At 35.0% G+C, this 22,918-nt stretch overlaps 1 protein-coding gene across 6 annotated transcripts; it reads right to left on the reverse strand.

Moving 5' to 3' along the window:
- Positions 1 to 413: 413 nt before the first annotated feature.
- Positions 414 to 21,723, reverse strand: LOC122016565. Of its 6 annotated transcripts, XR_006121139.1 has the most exons (8): positions 21,561 to 21,717; positions 21,388 to 21,438; positions 21,234 to 21,285; positions 20,351 to 20,409; positions 8,436 to 8,481; positions 5,713 to 5,852; positions 895 to 993; positions 414 to 782 (listed from the first exon to the last, which is right to left on the reverse strand). XR_006121139.1 is itself a non-coding variant. In XM_042573909.1 (7 exons), exons 1-6 carry the CDS (start codon positions 21,624 to 21,626, stop codon positions 5,725 to 5,727), a joined length of 402 nt encoding a protein of 133 aa, XP_042429843.1. In that variant the 5' UTR covers positions 21,627 to 21,723; the 3' UTR covers positions 414 to 782; positions 5,713 to 5,724. The 6 variants fall into 6 exon arrangements, 4 of the variants coding, with proteins under 4 accessions (XP_042429843.1, XP_042429844.1, XP_042429842.1 ...); XR_006121138.1 differs by having other exon boundaries at positions 895 to 5,852; XM_042573909.1 differs by lacking the exon at positions 895 to 993 and having other exon boundaries at positions 21,561 to 21,723.
- Positions 21,724 to 22,918: the final 1,195 nt, after the last annotated feature.

A 22,918-nucleotide genomic window follows, 5' to 3' on the forward strand; every position in this document is an offset into this window, starting at 1 on the left:
GTTTTAAAAGATATATTTATGTCTTTTCACTCTTAGAGTGACTTTCCACCTTCAAAGAGACTCTTTATTGCCATAGAACTTTCAATATTTTTTTTATTCCAACACATTTAATTCTGAATTCTCCTCTTTGAATTTTTTTTTTCTTTCTCTTCTCTAAAGAATTAAGGCTCCATAAGTTTGACAAACTCAAAATTTGAAGTGCTCTATTTTCAAATAGTAAATCTTTATATCTGGGAAGATGTTTACCAATTAACAGTAAATATCTTGAGGGGGACAATATCGTTTTAAAAAAAGAAAATCTATCCTATATTTCAATCTTAGAAGTTATAACTCTTATTCAAAGGTATATCAATATCCGAAGAGTTAACCTATGAAATTAAATAAATAACAATAATATCAAAAAGAGTAGTCTCTAACCTAAAAAGATATCTCCATCACAGCATAAAGGAAATAAGATTCATATCATCATATCAAAGCTCCATCAATTAAATAATCGACTTATCATCAAGTCACTGACCAGACCTTTAATTTCAATATGGACAATTTCCAACAATCGTATACAAGCAGCAACGTGCTGGAGGAGGGTAACTCGGAAGCTGATTCAGAGCTTGACTAAAATCTGATTATTGTTGGAGCATTGAAGGCGCGGTTAGGAGGGAGCAGCCGGACGGTGAAAGCATTGATTTGTGGGGGCAGTTTGTCCTCGTTACAGCTGAAGATGCCGTGTGCAATGCCCACCATAATTCATTCAAATACGGCTCCACACAGCTGATCTCGATTGTCTAAACAACAGTATCACACACAATAAGTAGCTCAAGAGTTCAATGATCCAGCTAAAGTTAAAGAGTGGAAGAGATATACAAACTTTTCCAACAGGAGTGAACAATTGCACACCTTTTGACGATGAAGGTGTGTCCACGATGGGCATATCTTTTCTTTTCTAGTGGTTTTGTCAGTCGTCAAAAGTCTTGGTCTAATTAAGTTTAACTAAATCTGCATCTCCTTATACATAGCAAGAGCATCCATATTATATACCCTATTCAAAAATTTTACCTTGAATTTTAGATAGAGTAGTTAAAAAATCTTTACATCGGCTACCATATTCATTCTCTAAATTATACATTTATGAACAGTACTTCTCTAATTTTAGAGAATGGAGAGAGAAGAAATAAGGAAACTGATATATGGTGTATTGAAAAGTGGATATCTAAATTTAATAAAGTAACTTTTTTATCCTAAATTATGAATTTTGGATAGGAAAATTGGTGTGAATGCTTTAAGGGTATCACCAATGGTTGTAACTCTAAATGAGTTTTTTTTTTGTAATTTCCAATATATCATATCACAGACAAAAAAACCTAAAAACCTACTCTCTTCACAATAAAAAAATATTCCAATAAACCTCAAACCTCATTGTTAATTAATTAATAGCTTCACTCACCTTGTTAATTTCGAAAGAAAAAAAATTAGATTTGAATTTTTACTATTGCTCTTAACTAAAAACCTCAAACCTCATGTCCACAATGGTTAGAACTTTTTTATTCAACTTTTCGGTTTGCTAAAACTCTCCAAAAACCTTGCATTGGAGATGCTCTAAGTCCTAGCCATATTAACTCAAATTGCACAATATGAAGATGATCCTTCCAACCAAAATATAAAATACAAACTCAATCCCCACAGGGTGCGGTGCATGGTAAAAACATTCAGAGAAGGAATAAAAAAATTTGAATTCAAATCCTAAATGGGATGAATATTTTGAAAATTGACTTTTGAGTGGGCACAAGTTATGCTCTGGATTTACCTAGTACGCGAACTAAGGGAAAAGTCGTTTATCTCCAACATTAATTGAGCGAAGAATTATCAATATTTTTTTTGTTTGCAACTTACAACCTATCTTCTAAAGCCTAAATTGCTCTCTTCAACTGTGAATCTCTAGATTGTTGGATCAAGAGAAGCTAGAGGTAGCGTGCAAATGAGTCGAGTTGAGCCTAGCAATGTTCAAACTTATTTATTCACTTATTGAGTTTGTTCAAGCATATTTATTAAAAATCTTATCGAGCTCAAATAACAAGGTTGTTTTTATAAATCAGATTAAATGGTTAGCTAATACATGAAAATTATATTTATTTTTATTTTTAAAATATTACAAATAATTTAAAATTATAAGAATTTATAAATTACTATATTTTATGTATTTGAATAATTTTTTTTAAAAAAATTACAATTAATTTTAGACAAGTTAATAAATAAATTATTCAACTTTATTCATTAATATTAACGAACCAATTCTATTAGTATTCAAGCTTATTTATTTATATACTTTTTTTTTTTTACTATTGAATGAATGTAAAAGGGCTTTATCGAACTAAACATCAAATTTATTCATAAAGATCTAATTCATTTATAGCCCTAGCTAGAGGAGAGGTAAATAACCTATCATTTATCTCAATTTTGTTTCTACAAAAAGTTGATGCAACGGAAAGCAATCAAAGCAAAAACAAGCCAGCACAAACTAACACAAATGGTTTAACGTGATTTGGCAACCTCTAGCTCCTACTCCTATGATTTGTCAGTTGATCACTTTTTGAAGTTTCACTAAACTTTATCCTTCTCAGTAAGAGTACAAAGGCAGAGAAATTTTTTACACATATTCTTCTTACAAGGATTGAAATGAGTACAGGAAAGAAAAAAGATATTTAACACTTGGAGAATAAGAGTATTGAGCTTTAGAATCATAAGTTTGAGAATTTTTAGTAACCATTTTGAATCCCTAAAGCCCTTCATTTATAGTCTCAACCCTTTAGCTTCCTTTCCACCTTGGTTCTACTTTTCCAAGCCGTGATTAGTTAACTGAAACCATCATCAGTTGACTACTGACTTGAACTTATTAGCTTCTTCATCGCAACAGATACTTGAGTCAACTGGTTGGGCTCATCAATTGATTGCTTGAACAATAGTTAGTAGGTATCTAACTATTGCAGGCTGTTAGTATCATATCAACAACTCTTCTTGATCGATCAGTTGATTTTGTCATCTAATCGATTGGCCAGTCGACCAGCCCTCAAACAAAAACACTCTATTCATGGTTTGGAGGTCTAGGGTTTAGTAAGTCAACTGGTATTAGTTAACTTTCTAATCGATTGACCCCTGGATAAAATACCTTATTCTTTTTGTGGTTTGGAGAGTCTGTTGATCTAAAATATCACTTGATTGCCTAGTCGACTGACTCTTGACCAAAAATATTCAGTTATTATTTTTCATCCCTAAGTCAACAATTTATTCAACTTATGTACTAGTCGATTGTTCTCTAAATCCGACCACTTCTATAGTTGGCTTTACTCCCAAGTCTAGTCCCACCTCTACACTAAACACAAGTGCATTCTCCTCTACTTTTAGGAGCATACCTTCACATTCCAAAAGGCTCTCCATACTTTCAGGATTTTGTTATGCCAAGAAGCCTTCTTATTTCTAGATATTCCATGCCTAGAGACTTCGTCGCCTCCTAGACTTAATCACTTTCTTTAGCATATGGTCTCGTAACCACGATAAATTTTAGGTGCTAGGCCTGGCCTCTAGGTAAGAGGTCGGTCGACCAAAGATTTTATGTTTGGTCAAAGCAAGGTAGGTCAATACTAGAAGCAAAATTTTCTCTTGTTGGTTGATCAAAATTTTTGATTGGTTGATGAATGATGGCTTGTCTTGGATAGTATCCATAGATCGAGTGACCAAATACTTTCAGTTATTTTCCAAATGATCACCATGGCATATTAAAAGGGTTATTCAAGATTCTATCCTTGTTGCAGTTGAAGCTCTTTGTAACTCTCTTTCTACCAAGTGTTTCAATCTATTAGGGTGAGTGATGAGTTTTTCTCTCGAGGATTTAATTCTCACATTATTTAGAGAGAGTGAACTAGTCTCAACCTCTTTACATTTAATCCTCTTGTCTAGAGATCTTTAGCTTGTTGGGGTCTCATCCTTATTGATGTTTCATTTTTATTTGTCTGAGTTGCTCCATCTATTCCTGGGGTGAAACATCTAAGCTTTGGACCATGACGCCAAGATGCTTCAAATCGTACAAAATCATCATATTAGTATGTTCATCTATTTCTTATTTATTTTCACTATTCTCACATGCTTTTTTGTTGTTACTCAATTTGTTATGCTTGTTTTTGTGTGAATTTAGCATCATTTATTCACCCTCTTGATCTTGGCCATTGATCTAGATCCTAACAGATATGACTCGCAACAAAAATCAGAACTAGTGACAACATATTAATATTGACCTTAGCTGACTAAGGAACATGTAAGAAAATTTGCCCACCAAGAGTGCGAATAAGGGTAGAATAATAACTCGGTTATAAAATGACCCCGTGATTTATCTCCCTTCACAACCTGTGGACGGGCTATGAGGGGCACCTGGGATGAGCGTAATTATCTTTTTCTACAAAAGGGTAGAATAACAACTTCATGAATAAGACATCAATGTTTGACCCAATTGGTCAAGTTTAGTTCAGCCAAATTGAGGCAAAACGTTAAACCATGATTCAAAGTCCCATTTAGTTTGCCCGAATCCATGACAATCCGGCCAAGCTCAATTTACTTCATGTGTTGAAGTTTATTTATCGCAAACTCGCAGCAAGTCACAAACTGAATTCAATGTGCAAATCACATTCTATTCACACCAAGAAATTTGCTAGTCAAGAATGCAAGAGGTGCATTCAGATTTGTCAAAGAAATAGGTATAATCCAAAAAAAGGAAAAAAAAAATGAAGGAAAAAAGGCCTACTTGTTAATATCCTTCCCCTTTGCCTAGAGTGCAAAGAACTTCTCGTTGTCATTCCTTTTAAGGTAGAGTACCATTGAAGTGGATCCTAACCCCCTAGATTTCTCTATCTGCAGTAATCTTTTTATAGGCTAGGGGTAGTGAAGACTCCAATAGAGGCTAGGTCCAGGGGGCCTCGCTCGAAAATCTTAGGGTGCGTTTGGTACGCGCGTTTTTCATTTCCATTTTCTGAAAAATGTGCGTTTTCTAGAAAACATAAAATGACTTTTTATCATTCTCTGTTTTTCTAGAAAACGCTATCTATTTTTTTAGAAAACAGGCACGAAAAATGCAAATCTTACACCATTTTTCAGAAAACGTGCGTTTTTCAGAAAATGAAAATGAAAAACGCACGTACCAAACGCACCCTTATTTTGCTCCTCGACATTGGCCTAGAATTGTCACTACAAACCACGGACTTCCCATTCTAAACCTCTGATTCAACATGAAGGCCCTATTTGCTAGGCTCAAAAGACTTCATCTCTTTAATTAGTGTGGCATTCTTTTGAGTCAGCTAAGAATTAACTTTAATATTCCTTATTCAACATCTCTTTGGTCTTTCTTCACAACCTTCACCTACGGCCAAAGCTCCTACATAGTACTTGCCTCCATGAGCTGTTCGAGAGGCAAACTTTATTTTCATACTTTTAGCCTAGAGCCTATCGATCTAGTTGTCATATATACGAACAAAGATCTTAAAATATTAAATAGCACTAGAGGGATGGAATAGACAGTCATGTATCTTCTTATAAATACAAAACCTAATCCAAATGCTAATAATATGTCCATACAAGTGATCCATATATGAGAGTGATAATAATATACAATAGGAATTAAAAAAAAAAGAAAAAAAGAACACTAATATTAGAGTTTAATGTGATTAGAAATACCAATGATGCAAACTATAGAGGAGATGATGTCTTCCTTTTCATAGTATCTTCATGCGCGGAGGAATGTGATAATGTTGAAAATGACACAGCTGCATGGTATGATGAGGAGGCCAGTTGAGCAAGAGCTGGTAATGCCCCACCTGAAAACCATAATGAGTATTAGAACTGCCCAAATAGGTGAAATCATTGACCTATACAACAAGCATGCTAAAGAGAAACGAATCCAAACACAAGAATTGTAAAAAAAATGAAAAAATAAAGAAAAGAGAACCATGCTTGAAACATTTTTCATACGTAGTTCAGTATAATTTACATAAAATTTTCTCATTCCTAAGGTTTTATGTAATTGTGTAAGTTCCAAGTGTTAGCTAGTAAGAATTGACAATTAGACCAATAGCACCACCATGGAGGATCTTCTTCCAACTAGCTAAGTTCTCATGTGTTAGCTAGTAAGAATTGACAATTAGACCAATAGCACCTCTTCTTCCAACTAGCGAAGTGGAATCACTAGGTTCCAAACTCCATCATGGATCAGATATAGGGCTTCCAATATTATTACAGTGCAAATAGAATTAGAGGGATCAGAACAATTGATGGACATGATTTTATTTTTTTTATAAATATTTAGTTTGTTTGGGTAAAAAGGCATGGTGTCAAGTCATGACTTAACAAGAAATTTATAGAATCTACACCGTAATAGATTTGTTATGACTTTAGAAAAACTATGGTAGATAATTCTGAAACTTTGTATTTTTTTTGTTAAAAGTTGTATACTTTATGATATTTTTAGTAATTAATCCTAATATTTACTCAAATCAAAATTGAACGCCATACAACAACTATCTATAATTAAAGTATAATCTATGTGCCTTGCTACCCTATTATGCTGCAGGTATCTATTCAGCATGATGTTTTCTATCTTATAAGATTCATCATGCATCTACATGCAAGTTTATCCAATTACTCTTGTTTCACATGCAATTATTATCCATCAAAATATTACCTCTATCTATATCCTTTAAGTTGAGAATCAACCTTCGCGGGAATGTGTAAAAGGAACCACCAGATTCATCAAAGTTAATTGCCACCAAAGTAGCAAGATGGACATCAGAATTTCTCACCATCTTCAACATTTGCATTATTCTCTTCATTATTCGTCAGCTTTGGACAATCTATCCAATGTCTCAAATTATGACAACAGACACATTTATCCTTAACAGAACCTTTTCAGTTTGGAGACATATAATTCTTCTAAGAATGAGACTTGTCTCTTCTGCAGAAGTTTTACTGCTTTGTCCTTTTCTTTCAATAAAGGGTTCTACATTCAAGTCCTATGAGCCTGCTTGACTTTCTTCCAAAATTCAGCAACCAAAACCTAACAATCAATGCAAAACTTTGGTAGTGAGATTATAACACTTTTAGGGTAAAAATTCAACATGGCAATATCTCGTCTTCATGATCAACTTTGGATCTAAATTTTGCTGATCAATAAGACTCTTCTTATGAACATCATTCAAATATTTTATCACAAGATTAGTTGAACTTGTATGAAAAGCTGAAGTGTTTCTTTGACATAGTTGATTCATAATGCTCTTGATCATGAACTTGTCCCCCCAATTTATTTAACTCCTCAATCAGTTTCCATCATACAAAATACTTGTGGTCCTTAGACAAAGCCCAATGATGCCATAAGATTGTCATTGATTTTCTCCTAGTCTTTACCAGACATCTCTTTTCATTTTTTTTTTTTACTTCAATGCAGCATCAAACTCTTGTTGTACACGGATATCCAAACACATTGCTACATGTCAAAGTAATGTATCTTGCCAAATTATTCTGCCTCAAACTTTGCATTTATCTCCAATGACCAAAAGCATCCAAATACCTAGGTCGAACTACACTGGGTATTAATTTGTTATATGAATGTACAAAGTGAAGCACGAAACCGATGAACATGAGATGAATGAAAGGAAGCCTTTAAATATCTATTATGGAAAGTGAGTTTTCTGTTTTCAATGTCAAAGTAAGCATTCCTGTATATAAATGACATGGAATACAGAGTAACTCATAAATTCATGTGCACAATAAATTTCAAATAGCCTAGAAAATGCAGATGCATGTAATGAAGGAAAGCCTTTATATATCTATTGAAGAAAAGGAGTTTTCTGTTTTCAACTTCCAAGTGAACACCCTCTTATATGAATGGTAGGAAACACACAGCCATTTCTAAATTCTTGTACAGGAAAATTTTCAATGAACATAGAAACTACAAACACATGTACCATGCACATAGCTCTAAATCCATGCATAGTTATCCAGTGGAGCCTAATTACTGAAGTTCTCAATACATAGAGAATTTGAAGCATCACACCAAAAGATGCATGTGTTGGATACAGTGGTCGCAAGGACTATGACCATCTATTTGGAAAGACTATACAGGACAAAAGTTCATCTATACAAAATTTATAGGCGCATATTTACCAATCTTTTGTGCTTACTATATGAATCCTAACTGCTTTGTACTATTAGAGTGGTTGTTGCACTTATAAACACAAGAATATAAGATTTGTACCACATAATCTAGCTAGCAAACAACCAGCATAACAGTACATCTGTATCTAGCATGATATATAGTGTCCATATACATGCAATGGTGTGCAAGAGAAACAATAACACAACTTGAAAGCATGGAGAGTAAAAGTTTCATAGAAACATAATCTGACCTGCCAATCCAGCACAAGCCGATGAGAAAACAATTACAGGTGGAGCCTGAAAGATACTTTACGTCAACACTCAATGAGACGTTAAATAAATGGATGATCACTTCAACAAAACTCATGACTTTGAGTTGTTTCAATGAACTTAACATCCAAAGTAACTCTAAAATAGCTAAAATACTGGTATCAATAATTGTAGCCTTTACATCAATTCTACTGATAAATAGCAAATCCATAATATTATGTAAACAAGATTGCAGCAAATCCACATAGTTTTCAAAACCAGGTTTTCCCAGATGGTTTGAAGTTCATTCAAAGACGCCCCACAGTGTCAAGTGAGGCTCTAAAAATTATGATGGAATTGAACTAACCATTCAACTAGACCCGAAGGAAATTTTTGTCAGGGTTTGATTAGGGCATTTTGGGGGATGTTAAAGTAGCATTGCATTAGAAAGGACGGAAAGTGTAATTTTTGTTTGAATGATGCTACAATAGAAAGGATAGCAGAGTGATTTTTATAATACAAAAATAAAAAAAAAAGGACAGAGAAAGAGAAAATGATGAAATTCATGTGAATGCTCTTTTGACATCGTGAAGCACTTGCAAAGCAAACAAATTGGGCAAAACCATAATTTAAATCCAATAGATAAGACTGATCAACAAATGAATAAAAAAGCATTGGAATTAGTCCATTTCACCTCTATGTAGTATTTTACTTTATTTTAGTTTCCATGAACTCAGTTATTCACTCAAGTGATCATCATCATCAAAATGTGCTAGTCCCAACAAAGTTACTTAGGGGAGGTTGGATAGCCCATTATACACTATGAAAGATTATATCAACAAAAATATTCAAGTCTCATTATTTCTATAGCTGAGTTTCTGATGCAGGAGAATCCAAACATCTTTTTACTACTTAGTAATTTTTAGATTTTTAAGTATTTAGGATATTTTTGATATTTAGGGTGTTTTTGGTAATTTTTGGTATTAAGATATTTTTTGTAATTTCTATCTTTTTCATTTTTGGATTTTGAATCCATTTAGAAATTTTAGGATTATGAGTTTTTTTCCTTTTTGTTAGGATTCCTTTCCTTTCTTTATAAGATGAGAATTGTTAATAATTTTTTCCTTTGTTTGTAAGTTTGGAATTGAGGTCTATATATTGAAATTTCTTTCCTTTCTTTAAGTTTTAGATTTAATCCTTTGTTATTATATAAAATTTTCCTTTTTTTTGGAGAAACTTGGAGGACGGTGGTTACCTCTGGCAGAGTCCGATTGAGGAAATCGAGCGTTGGATCCAATAGAAGGTCATTGTGGTCGTGTTCGCGACAAGTTCTAGTTGATGAAGCTAAGCACCGTGAAAGACGGTTGAGAATTGGGGATTTACAGAGGCAAGTCCTAGATTTAACCCAACGTGTAGCAGCGACGACATGAAATCTTGAAGATCGCGAGATACGTGGTCGAGAGGATCGACATGGGAATCTCGGATTTCGAGTTGATCTTTCTGAATTTTCTAGTACGTCATAGGGAGAGAAATTTGTTGATTGGATCAAGAAGGTGGAGCGGCTCTTCAACTATAAGCAAGTTCCGAATCAGAGGAAGGTAAAATTGGTTGCCTTCAAACTAAGGGGTCTAGCATCGTCATGGTGGGAGTATTTGCGGCACTCACAAGACCAACAAAGCAAGGCCAAGATCAATGATTGGGAGAAGATGAAGAAAAAGATGAAAGATGACTTTTTTCCTTTTGGGTACACTCAAGCCTCGTTCCAAGGGTGATTAGGTTTCTCCATGGAGGATGATAACTTCGACGCCCAAGAAGACCTTGCCGGATTTGAAGATGATTTAGAAGAAGTTGACGAGGTACTTTATGGTGATGACCCTAAGACTTTAATCGTTCGTGAGAGTTTGTTGATTGAGGAAGATATAGGAGATGAGACCGAGGTGATTAGCGAGCCGGTATATGACGATTATAGAGTGGATGAAGTGACTAATGATGATCCTTTATTCGCCGGATTCATATTGTCCTGCAAGGTAATTCTATATAGACAAAAAAATCCATTCTTACAACGAAGACTCAATAGCTATGGACATACCCAACAAAGTTGGTCTTTTGAGTTCTAGTACTGTTGATGTTCTTGCAGAAAATATCTTGTGCAACTTACCTGGCTCTACGGTTGTTGTTAAATTAGTTGAATTTTTTCAAACATTCCATTGTTAGATTCTGGATTCACACTGGAGGAGTTCAAAGTAGTGGACCAAGATGTTTCTCATGATGGTTTGGAAATTCAAACATATGAGTCTAACACAACTGAGCCTTTTCAAATTGAACAGGCAATGTGCTAACTGTGTGCAACTTAGTTAGCACTAAACTTCCTTCAAAAAAATCTAAAGTTGCTGTAGTTTCTTCTCCTAGAGTAGCTCGTTGCCATTCACGTCAATATGATGCATTTATTTCCTAGTCCAACAATGTGGATGTAGTACTTAGAGAGTTGTCTTTGGAAGTTCCGCATAGTGTTCCATTTTCAGATACATTAACATGCACATGGATACTGATGCTCCTGCTTCTGAGTTACCTATCATGGACATAGTGACTAATGTAGTTGACGATATGCCTACCAATCGTGGAACAGCAATGGCTGACAAGCTGGGCTTTGAAGAAAATTCTGAAAGATCATATTTGAGGACATGCCCATTGCAGGGTATCAATCAAGGCACACATATGGACAAAGGCGATGGAGCAAGCTTGGAAACTTCCTCTACAGAGAACCAAGAACCTTGTATAAATGAGCATGAAAGGACTGAAAATTCACTTGTTTTGGACGGCCAAGGCATTGGATCTTCGCAAGAAATTCCCACATCAAATTCATTTGATTTAGCTCTTGTTAGGAAGGAGATCCAAGATGAAATTGATAGAGAGACCGATCTTCCTGGGTTCACAAGATCAAAGATTGATCTTATGGACAAGGGCACTGATGCCGTCGAGATATTGGAAGGAAAAGCATTTAGACTACAGTACTCTTAGATTTTGTTAATCATTCCCAAGCTGATATTAACAAGAATGTGGACATGATTGCACCAGAATACAAGCATCTTCAGAGTACTTAGGGAAGACCATGTCTTGCAAAATTGCTACAGTCTTGGCTTGTCCTACTCGAAAGATCTAGACATTATTTGATCCGCAACACTAGTCGTATTTTCATGAGTGAAAAGTCTTTGCTATCTAGCGTTGAGGTGAAAGTCCAGCAGTTGTTAGTAGATTTTGCCGATTTGGTGTCAAATGATCTTCCTCCCGGGTTATCACCTAACACTACTCTGAACTCGAGGACGAATTCTCTTCAACTCCGGACGATTGATCCATGCATGAGGATCCAGACATCTTTTTACTACTTTTAATATTTTTTTAGTATTTAAGGTAGTTTTGGTATTAAGGGTGTTTTTTTGATAATTTTCATTTTTTGATAATTTTCGGTATTAAGATATTTTTGATAACTTCTATCTTTTGTATTTTTAGATTTTGAATCCGTTTAAAGATTTTAAGATTATGAATCTTTTTTTCTTTTTACTAGGATTCCATTCCTTTCTTTACAAGATGGGAATTGTTAATATTTTTTTCTTTATTTTAGAATTTATTTTCTTTCTTTACAAAGCTAGAATCGATGTCTATATATTGAGATTTCTTTCTTTTTTAAAAAAAATCTTAGGTTTTGAGTCTATTAGTTGTTTAAAATTAATCCTTTGTTATCATATAAAATTCTTCTTTTTTTTGAGAAAATTGGAGGATAGTGGTTATCTCTTCTTGCCTTCTTCTCAATTTCCCTCTTCTCGTCAACCCGCATTTTATTCTTGATAATTCCTAGTTATACAAAAGTTAGTGCATCAAAAATAAAAAATATAAACAATTGCACATACGACAATCCCTAACAAGACATATAACATAGTTTGGGACCCTCATTCCAACTCCCTGGCTTATAACTCATTAGTCGCTTCTAGAATGATCACTATTTTTCTCCTTTGTGGATACCCTCTAGAGGCAGAGAAACCTATTACAACATGAACAACAATTGAGCTTAGAGGAAAAACTTGAATAGAATACAAGAGAAGGCTAAATAAGTTTTATTCAATCTCTATTTTGGCAACCTTTAAACGCCCACATTGATCCCCTTTATATAGTCTTCAACACCTTCAAACTTTACTTATTGTTTTGCCGATCTATCACCACCAATAAATCAACTGGATCCACCATTAGTTGAATGGTTTCCCAATCATTTTAGCCTATGTTTGCTGATAACTACTTGAATTAACTAGATCCCACCATTAGTCGGCTACTACACTGTAGCACTTAGATCATTCAACTGTTGTAACACAACTTTATTATATCAGTGAGTTTTTCTTGTTGTATTATAAGTCGACTAGAATTCTTTATCAGTAGAGTACAACACATTTCAGTTGACTCTCCAATCGACTCAACCCTTAACAAAAACATTCCGTTTGCTAATTGACCAGCTTGAGTCGACTCCTTAATCAACTCAGCTCACCACTTAACATGATTAACTCCCAATCGACTAGAAGTTGTCCGAATATGATCATCCTAATGATTAGGTCTCAACTAAGTTAAGGTCTACCCTCTCCCCTCCCCTAAGGATACACACACATCTCTCACACAGTTGACATATAAGAGCTTATCTACGACAACTTGACTTCACCGCCGAGGTCATCTCCCATTAGGTTCCTCGTCTCTCAAATGCATTGAACTCTCGACTTGTTCCATCTGCCATTCTTTATGCTTCACCTATATATTTCACCTTGTTCCATGGAGAGCTCAATAGGTGTTGGTTGATGAAGTCTCAGTACGTTAAGGTAAACCAAATACCAAGCAGATAAAGGAAGACCGAGAGGCGAAACCTCTTTGTCGACGAGAAGTCCTGGTAGGTCAAGGACGATAAGCCACCAACATAAAAAAGTCCAGGAGGATGCTTGGTAAGTGAGATGTGAAAGAGCGACATGTACTTTGGGCGAGGGAAGCTTTCTTTCTTAGGAGATGGCTTGACATGCATAAAAAATATATAATTTCCCTATCATTGGTCTCATGCATCTAACATGAATACTGAAGTTCTCTCGATCACCCACATGTTCTCAGTCAACTATATCTATGATCCAACTATACTCAAAATCATTTAATTATCAACCTAGACATGTTGGCTAAAAACATGACTAGTCGAAAGGTCCGATGATCATCCTAATAATCGATTGAGTCTGGCCTAAATTGAAATCTACCCTCTCCCAAAGAAAGATTCTCTCAACTCTTACAACTTATGTACCATAGCTTACATTCCACAGCTTAACTTTGCCACTAATGTTGTCTCCCGGATACACCGAGACCTCGGCTCACTCTATATATTATCCTTCATGCTTCACTTGCATAGTTCTCCTTTCTAGTTATTCTCATTGTTGTGCCTTGATGTCTCATGTCATCCTTCTCTGAACTAAAATGGACCTTTAAGTTACTGAGCGTATTGCCTTGACTGCACCAAGTTCTAATCAACACTTGACATCGTCGAGCACGAGCTCTCTAAGATCCATGTGTATTTTGCACAACTCAAATACATATATTAAACACAAATGCAAGGTCTAACTTAAAGCCTTTGCACAAATGCCAAAACCCAAGTTAAACCGATCACTTAGAGCATGATTGCACCAACACCTTGTAACTTAAGTTTCAACTTGTATATATAGCTTATAAAATCTATAATTGCTATCAATATGTCAAAACCACCTTACCATTTTGTTTTCTTTTGTTTTATTGGAGCTACACTATTCCTCTAGAATATGCTATTTATTTATTCTATCTTTCTAGTCAACCTATGCAGCCATTTTAGTATTTTTATCACTGATATATTAACTTTTTTAACATACAACTAACTATCCAAGACTAAAATCCATAAAGCATGGCATGTTGTATGGTAGTCTCATGAATTTATTCTTTTAACCTAAGGGCCACATGACAACCATACGAGATTGTAAAAGATCCTTTGCAAGAGCATATCACAAACTTCCACTGCCCTCTAGTATATTCAACAGGACATCTTCATATCAGGGCCTCAAGCTTTCCTCTAGAAAATCTGATCTTGCTCTGCCTACATATCTGTTCTAACTTGTACCTTTATCTTCTTGTATTTTAAGTGCTTGTGTAGACATGGTATTAGTGTTATATTCTTTTGATTCTCAGTCTTTGAGGTTGTATGTGTAAGTACCTCGGGATAGTTTTGATGTGGTCAACCGAGTTAAGTTAGGTCATGTTGTATCTGAACTTTGTGTCAAAGTGTGCAGGAACTTAGGAATACAAGAAGTCGAGCAGAAGATGCAGCTAGCGAAAAGGATGACATGAGAAGCGAGTTGATGGGCTCGGTGCATCCGAGAGATGAGATGCTGCGGAAGAGTACATCAGCGGACGAGAAGGACACACGTGGCACTTTCGAGGGATGAGAAGTCGGAGCAGAAAATTGCTCGAGGAGAAGGCCGAAGTTATGTTCGGGTGAGCTGGGATGGTCGGAGAATCACCCAAGCGATCGGAGCAGTAGCCAAACAAGTCAATACGAAGTTGACTTGTTTAGGCACCTAGACCAAGTCCAAGCACAGGCGCCCTTTCAGAGATGTTGCAACGAGGATAGAGTTTGGGTCAACGTCAGCAACACTCCAAACGCCTGGACTGGTCTAGGGGCCCGACGAGGATAAAGTATTATCATCAAACCGTTGAAAAATCATTGCGAAACAAATAATGTGCATCGCTGGGCACCCGAACCTGCTCCAAGCGCCCGGAGCTTCCACGTCAGCTAATGGATAAATTCGACTAGTAGGACTATAAATAGAGCCCTAATCCTAGGAATTGAACACAACACTTGTACTTCCATCTATGAATTCTATTTTTGTGTTCGTGTTTCAAGTTTCTATAAGAGGCTTCTCCGCCCACATCGAATGAGAATTCTAGTGAGCTTCCACTACCTTGGATTAGCAACTTCCCCGGTTGCAAACCAAGTAAACCTTGAATCGCTTACTTTCTTTTTATGCTATTATTTTAAACTAACTAGCGTGTGTTGTCTTTGCTAAAGAAGAAAGCAAAAGATTAGTTTTAATTCTAACTTGCAGGCTATTCACCCTCCCCTTCTAGCCTGTGTATACACAGGACCAACAATTGGTATCAAAGCAAGAGTGCTTCAAAAGGACTAATTGCCATCTAAAACACAAATGGCCGGAGCAAGCATTCATTCACCAAAGTCTGAGGGGGCCTTCATCTTAAAGAAAAAAAATAGAGGTATTCTTCAAGACTAACTTCAATATATTATTAATTATAAAATTGTTTTTGTAACATTCATAGACCAGCACAGAGCTAAAAAAGAACATTACCGAACCAAGGAGCAAGCAGACTACGTGGCTAATGGAAAAACAAAGTTTTATCTGCTGAACGTACTATTGCCACAAGAACTCACCCGGTTCGGCGCTTATGAATCAACCAAAGAACTCTAGGAGAAGTTATTGGAGTTACACGAAGGAACCTGGGAGGCTAAACTCGCAAGAAGAGATCTGCTCCGGAACCAATTCAGAAACCACCGACTTGAAGAAGGGGAAAAATTTGCTTAGCTACACACCAAACTTAGAGAACCGATCACCGGAATCACCAACCTCAGAGAGACGATAACAAATCGGGATTCTCTTCAATACACTTTCAATACCTTCCCAAGAACCCCAGACTAGACATCCATAGTAGATTCTTTCTATATCTCTAAGGATCTTTAAGGTAAGTATCTTAAAAAGTCTATTTTCAACTTTAGAATTACATGAAACTTAATGTGCAGGTCTAAGAAATAAAAAGGATCCAACTAATTGTTGGACCCCGTGGTTGTTTTGATATGATCAACCAAGTTGGTTAGGTCCTGCTTTGTGTTTGATCCTTGTGTCTGAGTGTGCAGGAGCTTAGGAGCGCAGGAAGTCGAGCGGAAGACGCAACTAGCGAGAAGGACGACACGGGAAGGGAGCCAACGGGCTCGGTGCGTCCGAAGGACAAGAGAGCTGCGGAAGAGTACACCGGTGGGCGAGAAGAACGTGTGCAACGTTCGAGGAGAAGGCCGGAAATTGGGTTCGGGTGAGCCCTATTTCGGTTGACCGGAATCACCCAAAAGAACGGAACTTCGGAAGTCGAAGCAAAGAAGCTGGAAAAGCTGCTAGCTTGGAGGCGCCCCCATCAAGCATTGGAGGCACCTCCAACTTGAAGGCGCCTTCAGTCCTTGTTGAAGGCGCCTTCAACCAGGTCAAACTGACCGTTTGCATTCGGATAGAGTTCTGTCCGATCACTCACTTGGAGGCGCCTTGGACCTCTGTTAGAGGCGCCTTGGACCTTCGGGATAGACTTTCCAGGGGCTATAAAAGGACCCCTGGACCTAGGAATTAATGATCAATTGTTCTTTCAACTCTGTAGTCATTCCTAGCAACTTGTCTGAACTTTCCATTGTGTAAAAGGCTTCTCCGCCTTCAGAGAAGGAGATCTTTTCAGAGCGCTTTTCTTCTGCCTTGGATTAACAACCGTCTTGGTTGTAACCAAGTAAATTGCTGAGTTCTTTTTCTTTATTTCTGTTAAGTTTAATTTTTAATTATTGCTATCTTTTTGAGTTGAAAGACGAGGAGGGTATACTTTATTTTTTCAGGCAATTCACCCCCCTCTTGTCGGCCTCCGCTGCACCTACACTAAAAACCTAGTTTTCAAAGCTAAAAAGAACGAGCAAGAATCAGACTCTTCACTCGACTCGGATCAAGAAGCGTATATGGTAAGGAAGTTCAAAAAGTTTTTAAGATCTAACAAGTTTAATGAGTTGCAGCCCAGAAAAATCCAAGCGGTAAAAGAAAGATCAGATGATATAATTGTGATGAAGAAGGGCACATCAAGGATAACTGTCCGAAGTTGAAAAGGAAGGAGAAAAACAAAAGGCCAAGCAAATCGAAGCAAAAGAATCTGAAGGCAACATCGGACGAATCATCATCAGAATTCGAACTGGAGGAGTATGCGGACTAATACTAATGGTGAGTCACGAAGATGAGAGCATCAATGAAAGGAAAGCTACATCTGAAAAAAGCAACAATGAAGGGGGAGTCAAACTTTGAGACTGACATGGTAAGTGAGGTATGGCTTCTTCCTTCTAACCAACTTTACGAAGGTATAAAATTAATGTCTAGATCAATGTGCAAACTCAAGTCTAAGAATAATAAATTGAAAAAGGAAAATGTAAATTTGAAAACCATCTTAGCCAAAACATGTCCACTAGAAGAATTTGATAAAGTTAAAAATGGAAATGCAAAATTAAAAGAACAAATAGAATATCTTAAAAATTCTGCACGTTCAAAGCTTAACTAGTATTTACAAAACCATAGGGGTCAAATTGTAAAAGTAAATAGAAAATTTATTCCTAGAAAGCATTTGATAAATCCAGGAGGAAGGAACTTATTTTGGATTCCTGAATCATGTTTAGTCTTAAATTAAATTAATTTTTATGCATGCTCCAAATATAAATTTAGCTTAATTTTAATACGGCTTACCAAATTTAATTGTTTCGTATACTTACTGTTCATCATTTAGGTTGAATTTTTTTATACAAAATAAAAACATTATCTACTCACAGAAATATTTTCGAAATTTTCTATTCATTATATTTAGTTTTAAAAATTCTTCATTTGAAAAATGAGTTTTGATGATTAAAAATGTTTAGAAAATTGTTTTTTCAAAAACATAATTTTTCTGTTATCAAAAGTTATGTTTCTGTTAGAGTAAAAATTTTCAGAATTTTTCGACAATTATCTATTTTTTATGAATTTTTTATCGAAAAATGTAATTTAATATTTAAAATTTCTTCGGAGATTAATTTAAAAAAATCTGATTTTTCATGAAATTACCATTGTATTTTGCATGTCTAGAAAAATCAACCAGATTTTTAGAACTCGAAAACAATTTTTAAATATTTATTTTTGAAAATAACTTTATCTATTTAAAATGTTTTTATGGTTAAAATAAAAATATTTTATACTTGAAATTTTTATCATGGTTTCAAATTATTATGATTATCATTGCCAAAAAATTTCAAGATTTTTCAACACATTTCAAAAACTTCTGATTAATTGATTAAAGATTATTTATTTTTGAATTTAATTTTCATAAAAATTCATATAACTGATAATTCTATCTTATACCCCTAGAAATATTTCCAATATTTTTCTAAACTATTTTTCGTATTTTCCCCATTTGTTTTTTTTATTACAAAATTCATGCTTAACTTGTTATTTTATTTCACAAAATAAAATATCATATCTTTGTTTACCCTAACTTTAACTCGGATTGATGCACATAAAAAATGGGGAGATTATAAGTACCCTGGGATAATTTTGATGTGGTCAACCGAGTTAAGTTAAATTTTGTTGTGTCTAATCCTTGTGTCTAAGTGTACAAAAACTTAGAAACACTAGAAGTTGAGCGGAAGATGCAGCTAGCGAGAAGGATGACACGGAAAGCGAGTCGACGGACTCGGTGCATCCAAGGAACGAGGTGCTGTGAAAGAGTACATCAACGGATGAGAAGGACGCACAAGACGATTCCGAGGGATGAGAAGCTGAAGCAGAAGACTGCTCGAGGAGAAGACCGGAGTTGGGTTCGGGTGAGCTCAACTCTGGATGACCGAAAAATCACCCAAGCGACCGGAGCAGCAGCCGGGCAAGTCAACACAAAGTTGACTTGTCTAGGTGCCTCGACCAAGTCCATGCGCCAGACTTCAAGCGCTCGAACCAGTCCAAGCGCCCAGACCACCTTGGGCCAGCACAGACACCCTTTCAGAGATGTTGCAGTGGGAATAGAGTTTGAGTTCACGTCAGCAACACTCCAAGCACTCAAATCGGGCTAGGTGCCCGGATGAGGATAAAGTATTATCATCAAGCCATTGAAGAGCCGTTGCGAAGTAGATAAAGTGCACCACTGGGGCGCCCGGAGCTACCACATCAGCCAACGATAAATTCGGCCAGTAGGCTATAAATAGAGCCTTGGTCCTAGGAATTGAACACAACACTTGTACTTTCATCTACGAATTCTATTTTTCTATTCGTGCTTCAAGTTTCTGTAAGAGGCTTCTCCGCCTATATCGAAGGAGAATTCTAGTGAGCTTCCATTACCTTGAATTAACAACCTCCCCAGTTACAAAACAAGTAAACCTTGATTCTCTTACTTTCTTTTTATGTTATTATTTTTGACTAACTATTGTGTGTTGTCTTTGCTAAAGGGAAAGCAAAAGATTGGTTTTAATTCTAACTTGCAGGCTATTCAACCCCCTCCCTCCCCTAGCCAGTCTACACGGGACCAATGGTATGAATTGTCATATTTGCTTTCTATGCACGCACAATCATGTAATTCATTCAGGCCCAAGGTGTTGACTTTCATGATGAAGATTCAATTGTTGGTTAAAAACATACAAGGAAAGACAGCCACATTGTTGCAAATAGCTGATTGACTAGATTAACGATTCTGACAAAGGAAGACAATGCCAATGAAGAAAACTCTATAGTGTGGACATCATCTCAATGATGATTCAGAAAGAAGCAAATATATGGAGGAAAAGATACAGACAAGTTATCATAGTATTCCTAGAAAATTATTTCTCTACGAAACCCAGCAATGATCCCACAAAATCGATTTTCATGCAAAATTAGAGTGGAAGAGTTGTCACAAAGATATCTAAGAACAAAGAGTATAAGTTCCAGCTCTACTATTACCAAATTGATTAGAAAAAAATCAAGGTCATAATTCACACAAAATATCCACTAATCAATCATTGTTAAATCAAAAAGGAAGAAGTAAAGAGAACATGCATCAAAGAATGACACATAGAGGTACTTACACCAATAAAAAAGTGTAACCACATAGGCCCAGTGACCAACCCCCTAACAATAGGCATAGCTGAAAAGATAAAGAAAAAGAAAAAGAAAAAGGCAATGTCAAATAACTCTGGAGAAAAAAATAATATTTGCAGATCAAAAGAATTTAAAGTTAATATTAGGAAAAACATAGTATTGTATGATATGGTATTCTAAAATATGGTTGAAGTCAGTGTTCCAAAAATAATGATCTAGTAGTAATAAAGCCATGTAGGTCCAATGAGGTTCAATATGGTATGCTAATGGTACAAGATGTTCATCAATGGAGGACCAACAAGCATGCTTAGGATGGTATCCTCTGCAAGTCAATTTAATTTAAATATAACACATTATTTATGGCAAACATTATGATTATTTATCAATATTTAGAAAATTTCTGATTTTAAATGAAACATTTTGTCCAGGTATCAGGCAGTGGTAGAGATGAATGTTTGGATCACATATTAGTTGTCAATATCATTCTGATGAAATGTATAAATGATTGTTTCCATCGCTACTGACTCATGCAAATTTGTGATGGTGGTATGCTGGCTGTAAATTCACCTTCATTCTAGAGCCATGTAATAGACCACAACATTTAGAAAATAGGTCTTGCCCAAATAGCATGGCTGTGTATGCTATCAGGAACAAGCATGAATAGACCTAGTGCAAAATCTTAAAGTCCATATTACATAAACAATAAACCTAGATTTTTTTTTTAATAAAAGGCAGAATGACTATATAGATATGTTTAATTCTCAATAGGCGACATAGAGGTTAAATCCATGAAACAGAGCTACGAAAACAGGAAAAAAAGCTGACCAAAGAAAAAAAAAAGAAACGAACTTGAGAAGCTTGCAATTATACCATAGTTAAATCCATAAAATGCACTTGCAGTTCCACAAGCAGCAGTACCAATCTAACCACAACACACACACACACACACAAAAATGATTAACATTCATTGTAATTAACAAAAATGCATCAAATTATAGAACGAGCAACAGTTTTGAGGAATCACCATCGAGAAGCTATCACGTATCAACGGGGCCACAGTCCAACGGCTCGTTTCCTTCCATCAAACGCAACCCATAATCAACATAGCGAGTAATTTATGTAAAAAGAAAGAAGCCCAGTTAATTAAGACTCGCACAAAATGAACCCAAAGATCTAAAAGAATGAATTATCACTAACCATCTCCTTTGAGAGAGGCCCCGAGCAAAGCCGGCATCGCCGATTCGAAGGATCGGGATCTGCCATCGCCAAAACCTTTCTCTTCTTCTCTGGAAACGCTCTCGAAGCCGCACGGACAATTTCACGATTCTCAATAATCTCTCACGAGATTTTAAAATGTAAATAATACGATTCTTTCAAGTAATAAAAATTTTAGAAATAAAGTTCCAATTAAATTTTTTAAACATGAATAATAAAAACCAAGCTCTTGATAGAAAACAAAATAATTTTAGAAACTTATTTATTATTTATTTATTTTAATCACCTTGTTTTTAAAATATCATAGAGTATTATAAAAATAAATTAAAATTAAAATTAAAATTAAAATTTAAGCATGTCAAACATATTTATGATAAAAAATGACACAATATTTTATTAAAATTTAATTAAACATTAAAAGAAAATGAGCAAGATAAATTCGCAAAAACTCATCTAAAATATTTCTTCAAATATAAATTTTTATAATATGTTTTAACGTTAAATTATAAATTAAACTATAGTTTTGTACTACTTTTTTCATATTAATTTATGATGCTTAAGGTATAATTAATATTTTAATTGGTATTATGGTTGTTTGTGGTCCTACGTTGAGATTTATACATCAATATTTCTATTTAGGCATTTAATTAAGTTGTAATTAAATCCGTGAGTAAAACATATCATATATTTTTTAAAAATATCATTAAAAATTCAAAATAATCAAAATTTAAATTTGTATAAACCGGGGAGGAATTAGGGTATTTAAGGAGTAAGAGTCTTACTGAATAATTTATTTTTTACAAAAATTTAGGGACAAAAGTTTAAAATAAGGATTTTGTAGAATTTTTTTTTAAAAACTTAAAAACGAACAATGAAATTTATTTTCTATCATAGATATAAAAAATAATTATAACATTAAAAATAATAAATATTATTTAATTTGATATATATATATATATATATATATATATATATATATATATATATATATATATATATATATTACAATCTCAACAAGAGTAAAGGTGAAGAGCTTAGAGAATTCATCAAGACTTATAAGCCACTCTGAAATTCTCCTTTTATAGCCTTTGAAATCTAATTGAAAGTCTATTTGTTGCACAATAGTTGACTACTCGATCTTCATCAATCGACTGTCTTTGCAATTATACTATTACTATGTAAATAATGTTTTTTTTTTTTTTTTTTTTTTTTTTGCTTCTCATGCCAACCACCGTCAACTAATTAACTTACCATTAGTCAATTGATGCTTGGTTGTCTCAACCACATCAATTAGCCCGTGTGGTGGCAAGGGGCAAGTCATTTTTCTTAAACAACGAGAG

Source organism: Zingiber officinale, chromosome 8B (genome assembly GCF_018446385.1).
Source record: "Zingiber officinale cultivar Zhangliang chromosome 8B, Zo_v1.1, whole genome shotgun sequence".
NCBI classification, from domain to species: domain Eukaryota; kingdom Viridiplantae; phylum Streptophyta; class Magnoliopsida; order Zingiberales; family Zingiberaceae; genus Zingiber; species Zingiber officinale.